Genomic DNA, 7,460 nt, shown 5'->3' with positions numbered 1-7,460 from the left:
GACAGTCCCACCCTCACTTCAGCTCTAGCATTGCTGCTGACAACGGCATCGCAGATCCCGGCAGGGCTAGCAGCAGGGCCGCTGTCCCTGCTCGGAGGAGCCAGTCTAGGCTGGCCTCGGGACAGAGCCTGAAGCCTGGGGAAGGCCCTGCGTAGCCCTTATGTAGATGGCTGCAGTCGAGTGGCATCTGGCCACTCCTCGGTCCTGCCTTCAAGGCCAAGAGGGATTTTGCCTGCCTAGGACTAACCAGGTGATTGACAATCAATCTGCCAAGAGACACTGCAACGCAGCCATTAGTAACCACACCTGCCGATTGTTTACTAAGACTTGAGTCCAGCCTGGATTTGCACTCCCCCCACCACCACCACGTGCCCAGCTCATCACAGCCTCTGTGTTCCTCTTTTCCCAGGAAGATGTGTCCTGTGCCAGCCACCCGCACCCCCGGAGAGATCTGGGCTGGCCCTTCTCCTCCTGGGATATGGAGGCGGATAGCTGATATTCTAATAGACTCTTTATTGTTCTCCCCAGGAAAGGCCCCCCCCGCACCAGCCCCTGCCCCCTCCTGCTAGGAACCGTCCTCCTTCACTTGGCCATGAGGGTCTCTCCTTGCACTGGGCCTGAATGCCCCTCGCCCCCGGGGCGCCCTGGGATAGGAACCACGCTCCCTGCCCCGGGACTTCTCCCATCTCCCACAGTCCCAGGTCCTGTGATGGCCCTGCCAGCCGGTGGGCGCCCTGGGGTCACGCTGGTTTAGTGCCAGGTTTTCCTTCTCCCTGCTCTGGGTCTCAGCTCCCTGCTCCGGCGTCCATCTCCCCCCAGCGGGATGCTCCTCTTTCGAGTCCAACACCCCTTTCCCGGGCAAGATGCCAGCAGGGCCCGACTCTTTCCTACCAGCAAAGGCAGCCACTCTGCCTCTGCCGTGCGGCTTCGGGAACTCCTGGCTGTATCCCCCACTGGGTCTCTGGCTCCTGTCCTCCCTCCGGTCGGGTCTCCAGTCGAAACCGCCGGGGCCCCCAGAGCCACGGAGAAGGCGGCAAGTTTCCGCAGCTGCTGCTTGTGGGTCGCTGTACGGCTGCCTGCCCTGGCCTCGGAATCCCGGCCTCTCCCCTCGGTGCCTCTCTCGCTTGCTCTGGTGCTCCAGGGGGACCGACGCTTTCGCCAGCTGCCCAGGTTCTGTCCCCACAGCTAGAGCCTGGGGAGGGCTGACAGGCTCCGCAGCACGTTCTGGGTGCTCAGTGGCAGCCCCGGCATTTTCAGGACTCAGCAGCTCAGGGGCGGCTCCGTGGCCGGGATCCGCAGCCGCTGGCGGCTGAGAGAGAAAGGAGCCAATGGTGAGGAAAGGGCCTGGCCTGCCACACCACCTGCCTCCTGCTTTTCTTTAGGGAAAGGCCCCGCGGCTGCTGCCCCAGGCCCAGCTCCCACCACACCCCACACCAGTTATTGCCAGCACCAGGCAGCCCTTGGTCGCCCCTCTGCGCCGGGACAGCCAGCCCCCATTCCATGGGCGGCTTTCTGGAGACCCCCCCCCCTCCCAATCACAGTCTGGGACCTGAAACCCGCCCCCACCCAACCCGCTCTCTGGCATGTTGGAACGTGCAAAGGATCCTGCAGTGCCCCCATAGCGAGCAGGAGCTCCAGAAGGCAGGACCAGCAGAGCCCTGCACACGCAGCCCAGAGCCACTCCTGCCCCACACCAGAGTGGCGCTGGAGAGCTCCCCTCAACGCCCAGCCCCGAGGAGCAGCGTACCGCCTGGAGGCTGATGAAGTAGCGGTTTCTCTCGGCCTCGGGGTCAATGATGCCTCCCTTCTTCTGCTGTCTTTGGTAGATTATGCGCAGTTCCTCTCGGGTCTGTAGCGCCTTTGCATCAGGCCTGTACGGCTCCTGGGGGAGAGTTAGGGCCGTGCTCGGTCAATATCCAGCCTGGCAGAGCAGCTGCTCCCAGACGGGTAAATCACCCAAGCCACACGCTGGCAGCCTGCAGGTCTACTGACCGGGGCATTCACGCACATGGGCTCCCCTGCGTCAGTCAGACACAGGGGAGCCACAGGCAGAGACAGCAGACTGGACCAGCTGAACCATGTCCCTGCGAGGGGCCGGCAGAATCTACATGAGCCAACAAGAACTAGAGACTTACTGAAGGGAAGCTGCAATTCTTTCTACGTGCAGCCTAGAAATCAGAGCAGGGACAGCACGGGCGGCCCATCCGGCCCATCCCCCAGAGCCAGGGCAGGATCACTTCCTCCACTTTGTGCTCTAGGGCTTTGGCCTGTTGGTTCTTAACTGACTGAAGCGACAGGCCCTCTGCCCCGCCCCTTGGGAGAAGGCTCTAGGGAGTGCAGGAAGAGCCTGAGATTGAGCCACGTTTCCTTGGCTTAATTCCATCCCAGTACCCCTGCAGCTTGGCTGGGCCGGAGGCTCTTTGGGGCAGGGCCCCAGCCTCGTTCTTTCCCCAGGGACAGCAGCACTTGTCCCTCTCCAGGTTGTCTATACCCATCAGACACACGCAGACCCGTTCCCCTCCCACAGGCAGGTCACGTGGCTATGTGAGAAAAGCAAACAGTAACCATGGGCTACGTCCTTGAGTGTGGCTGGGCACGCCTCTCCGTCTCCATTCCCAGCCCCAGGAAGATGGGGACTGCACCCGGCGGGAAAGGGGAAGAGTTTACGTCAGGACTGTCCAGTTGCTATGAGGTGGATGCATTTAAGCCCAAATGTTAACGTGAACAGTGAGTATCTGCCAGGTTCTAGTAAATACCCAGCAGAAGCAGACAGCAGCCCTGGGGGGTGTGGGTGCCTAGGGAGGCCCCTGAAGTGTGCCTCAGGGACACCGCAAACGCTCCCTCCCTCCCTCCTGGATCCGTGGGGGGGTTCCAGCTAGGGGCTTCTTACCACCGGGTGCTGCGGGGGTGGCGCTGCCTGCAGAGTGGAGAGGTCGTAGGTTAGTGTTTCCCGGCAGACGGGGCACTGCACTCCGACTCCCTGCAGGGAGGAGAGAGAGCTGGCACACAGCACCATAACACTAACTCCCCCCACCCCCTCCCATCCTGCTCCACCCCTGCTCCCTGCCCCTCCAGGAAACAAACCCCAGGTTCTTTGAGTCCCAGGCTTCCCCAGGTGCTGCTCTAGCAGGGCAGAGGATGCCTGGCTACCCGGCTGTCTAGGCTTAGCTTTAGGACTCTCATCGTTTTTAGCAGCACTGCAGTAGCCTTGCTGATGATTGTAACTCCCACTTCCTCTGGTTTGGCTGGCTGGTAGTTAGGTCAATTTATGCCACCTGGGCATGCTGGGAGTTGTAGTCTAACAGCTGATTAATAACTTTAAAGGAGCTGGTTACAACCTATAAGGTTGCCCTTACCCATGGGACAGTCTCTCCCCGCAGACACTACTTGGCTGAGATGCCCCAGGCTTGACAGCAGGGGCTGTTCTCGGGACATTGGGTGTGAGGGGTCTTGGACCTGTTTTCTGGGCACTGGTGCTATTTATTCCAGACTTTGCAAGGAGTGGCCAAGCGCTCAGAGTCCAGATTGCTGGCTGGGCGCATTAGTAAGCCCAAAGAGAAGGGTAAATAGATTGCCCAGCCCCGGAGTTGTGTGTGCAGGAGAGAATCTCAGTTTACATTATTTCAGTGACAGTTTCTAGCCTTTGTGGCTTCAGGGAAAAGCTTCACAATGTGACCCAGCTGCACCCTACAGGCTCCAAACCCAGAAGACAGACAAAACCAGCCCCAAGTTTATTCTGTTTTTAAACTCGTGATTTTTAGCCAATCCCATGATTTCTGGGGGCCTGACTTGTGATTTTCACGGGCTGGAGATTGGCGAGACCGATCCGGAGTCAGTAACCCAAACGGCAACTCCGAGGAGCGAGCTCTTAGGCGTGGCCATATCCAGAGCAGTGGGGACTGCGTGACGGGCCTGGGAGAGCAAGGCCTCCTCTGTGAGACACGGGGGAGGGGCCCAGGCCCTCTTACCTGCTTAGAAGGAGGCGCCAGGTGCTGCTCTCTCTCTTCCTGCTGCACGTGGATTTCTTCCTCCATGTGCTGGGCGTAGCGAGCCAGGCAGTGAGAGTGGAAGTAGTGGTAGCACTGAGTCTTTGTGAACGCTTCTCTCTCCTGTACAATGAGATGGGGCCGTTGGGAAGGAGTCCTGTGTGCGCCGCACGGCGCCCTCCCCTGGTGAGGGGGCCTTCCACTAATGCTCCACCCTCAGCTGGGTCTGATTCAGATACATCTGCTCCCAGAGCCCCCCCCTCCATCTCCACAAGCCCTGGGGTACAGGCTGCCAGTCCCTTCCCAGCAGACTGCAGGGCCACGCACTGATCGCAGGGGTTCCTACCTGGAAGCCATAGAGACAGATCACGCACTGGCCATGAGGAATGTTGTTGTCGGTGAGAATTTCCTTCCCTTTCTGTAGAAAGAGGGAGAAGGGACACTTTACCCACCCAAAGCACCAGGTGGGCCTAGGCTCTGACCCAACCAACCCACACGCAGAGACCAGGTGAGCGTGTGACACTATCGGGCTGTATCTAGCACCACGCCCAACCCACCCCAGGCCTCCCCTCCTCTCTCACCTCAATCAGTTCATACAGCACCGCTGTCCCCAGCCCAGCCTCCGCAACTTGTCCCAGGATCTGGGAAATCCTAGAACAGAGAGGCAGAAACCCGTGACTAAGGAGGGGCCGTGCTAACCTCTCGTGAGCTGCAGCAGTAAGACGGGAACAGCGGCTACTATACAGTGGGTGAGGTGGCTGCGGCAGCCACCGGACTGGTCAATAGTGGTGCCAAGCTGGGTACAGAAATCCCTGTGCTCCGATTTGGTTAGCATGCTCAGACCCTTCCCCCTCCCCTCTACCCATCCCCCATGGTGTGGGGGCAGAGGAAGAGGAGTCCCATTAGAACAGGTCTGCGGCACCAGATTTTGGCTCCTACCTACTGCCCTGGATTCTTTGGTACACACATGCCCTTCGCCAAGGCTGACACCCAGGAAGATTCTCTACTCAACGCAGCCTGCCTGTGACGAGCTAACCTGGCCAGCGCTTTCGTCCCAGTGACTCTGCCGCTGACCCAACCTCTGCTGCATTCACTGGTGACAAGGCAGAGAGACTAAAACCAGGCCAAACACCCAGGGTTAGCTCCAGCAGGATTGAAGCCTCGTTCTGGCAGCAAGACTATCCAGATCTCACCATACCTGTGCACAACCCTCTGGGACTGGGGAGGGAAGAGCACAGGAGCTGCCCAACTGGACGAGGACTGGGCCAGTTGCTTCAGAAGGTGCAAGAGATTCCCCTAGTGGACAATGATGGAATAATCAGTCCAGGGGGAAATTTCTTCCTAGCCCCAGGCAGCTAGCGGCTGGTCCTTCACTGAAGCAGGACGGTTCAATGGCCTTTGTTTATTTTCTGTGCAGGCTGATGCAGCTCTGGGTTGCAGACACGGCGATTCCATGTATCTGAGGGAAAAGGGGGTATTCGTGTTTCCCACCCCCAGCTGGAATGCGGGAAGTTTCTTCCCGCCTGTGTCTCGAGGGCAGGGGGAAACCCCTTCCCCAGCACTCACTTCTGGATCTGCTCATCTGACAGCCCCCGTGGATTCCGGATCGAGATTTTTGGCACTTCATTGGGATACTAGAAAGAAACAAATCCAGGGATGAATGGGGCCCAAAGTCCTGCCCTGCCCCTCCCTGTGAAGCGTGGCTGCACTCCTGGGGGGTCAGGCACCGTTACCTTACCTGTGGGGGCACAGACAGCACAAGAGTGAAGCAGACGTACTGAGAGTCCTGATCCTCCGCGGTCGCAGGGTGCAGGGTAATGCAGATTTCCCAGGGCGCTGACCTGTGAGGGCAGGGAGGCTGAGGTGAAGCGTCCAGCTATCCCGTGAGGAGTATTAATGAAGGACAGACAGTGCAGTGAGGTGACATGGGCTGCGTATCGTCACAGCAGCACAGACCTTCCAGGCAAGCCCCGTGGGGCTGAAAAGGGGCTACGGTGCATGGAGTGCAGCAGAGGAGACCAGCAGGCTGAGTGTGCCTGTCCTGCCCCCGCAGGGGAAACGCTCATTGGAATGGGGCCAAGGTGCACTAGCAGCTCTGAGGAAAAGGAGCTGCTAGGAACGAGAGAGAGATTGGCAGTAGCTCGGGTACGAGCCAGGGAGCACAGCATGCTGGAGCGCCGGTGTAGGGCTAAGGACAGCAGAACCCCCTCCCTGAGCGAACACTCAATCCGGACACGGTGACCATTGGAGCTTTATTCTCAGCTCACCAGGGCTTTGAATCCCAAGTGCAGAATCCACAGTTGGACACCCGTAACATCTGTGTACACAAGCCAGTCCAAGGATTGTTCCCAGCAGCACAGCTCTGAGATCCGACTTCTGAGATAAACGTACACCAAAGTGGTGAAATCTCACCCCTCAGAATTAGTGACACCCGGTAATAGCACAAATACCTGCCATTTCCTCGAGACACCTGCAGCTCATCCAGGTATATGGATTCCAAGACCTCCACTTCTGATGGCAAAGCCCTGAGAATAGAGAAGGGACATCACACAGCCACTCTCCCTTGTTGACTCCCTCCTCCTCTTCCTCCCTGAGCAATGCACAGGTCTGCCTAGGACCTTAAACAGCAGAAGCATCTCAGAAACTCCCAATCATTTACAAATAGAAATAACAATACCATGAAAATTTGTTTTAAAGAGACATTGTCTAGGTAAAAGCGATGTGGAAGGCAGCAGGGTCTAGTGAAAAGAACAACGGGCTAGGACTCAGAAGACCTGCATTCTATTCCTGGTTCTGCCACTGACCAGTAGTATGACCTTTGGCAAGTCACTTCCCTCCCACCTTTGTCAGTGTTCCCCATTTAGATAGTAAACTCTTCAGGGGGTGAGGTCTCTCCCTCATTACGGAACTACAGTAATGCACATGATAGATAAATTACAAACATTTATTTCTCAGATTATTAAAAGTGAAAGAATTTTGAAAACTTTTTTTTTTTATTTAATTTTCTTTACAGGACTCTCGGCTTTAACATTTGTTTCAGCTATGTTTCCATTTCAGACTCTGAGCTATAACATTGGAGTCGCAAACAAAGCACAAGCATGTTTATTTGTTTAAAAATAACAGATGTACTTGAAATTTTTAAGAACTATAGAAATATCTTTTTGCTTTACGTTTAAAGTTTGGGCCAAATTTCAGTTGACAAATCCCTTTAGACATAGCTATTTCATTCTTGTCCTGTGGCTGCATCACCTCCAGATATGACCACCTCACATCCGGAATTAAGGAGGCTGGGGACAGGTCAGTATTCAGATGGGAGACTGCCAAGAAAACTCAGGTGATCCAATACCCAAGAAGGAGTCTCAGAGGGGGCGGCTAAAGTTGCTGCATACAGGGCACTGTGCTGCCAGCACCCTCATCTCTCAGGTCAGACAAATCCCGGGTCATTCAGAGATTATATCCCCTCCACGCGTCTCA

The 7,460-nt window shown here is 56.7% G+C and overlaps 1 protein-coding gene across 1 annotated transcript; it reads right to left on the bottom strand.

Annotated features, from left to right (window-relative positions):
- Positions 1–565: 565 nt before the first annotated feature.
- Positions 566–6,910, bottom strand: RNF25 (ring finger protein 25). The gene is made up of 10 exons (XM_026647725.1): positions 6,891–6,910; positions 6,437–6,511; positions 5,725–5,827; positions 5,553–5,620; positions 4,568–4,637; positions 4,333–4,404; positions 3,969–4,109; positions 2,891–2,980; positions 1,748–1,882; positions 566–1,309 (listed from the first exon to the last, which is right to left on the bottom strand). Exons 1-10 carry the CDS (start codon positions 6,908–6,910, stop codon positions 566–568), a joined length of 1,518 nt encoding a protein of 505 aa, XP_026503510.1.
- Between the last annotated feature and the right edge of the window lie 550 nt (positions 6,911–7,460).

This window comes from Terrapene carolina, unplaced genomic scaffold (genome assembly GCF_002925995.2).
Source record: "Terrapene carolina triunguis isolate 2854851 unplaced genomic scaffold, T_m_triunguis-2.0 Scaffold62, whole genome shotgun sequence".
Taxonomy (NCBI): domain Eukaryota; kingdom Metazoa; phylum Chordata; order Testudines; family Emydidae; genus Terrapene; species Terrapene triunguis.
Note: the sequence above shows the minus strand (reverse complement) of the source record. Positions and strands in the feature narration are given on the sequence as shown.

Coding starts and splice junctions, on each gene's coding strand:
- RNF25 (XM_026647725.1), bottom strand. CDS start 6,910: ATGTGCATTACTGTAGTTCC. Junction 4,405..4,567: donor TGCTGTATGAACTGATTGAG/GTGAGAGAGGAG, acceptor CTCTTTCTACAG/AAAGGGAAGGAAATTCTCAC. Junction 4,110..4,332: donor TCTGTCTCTATGGCTTCCAG/GTAGGAACCCCT, acceptor CTCATTGTACAG/GAGAGAGAAGCGTTCACAAA.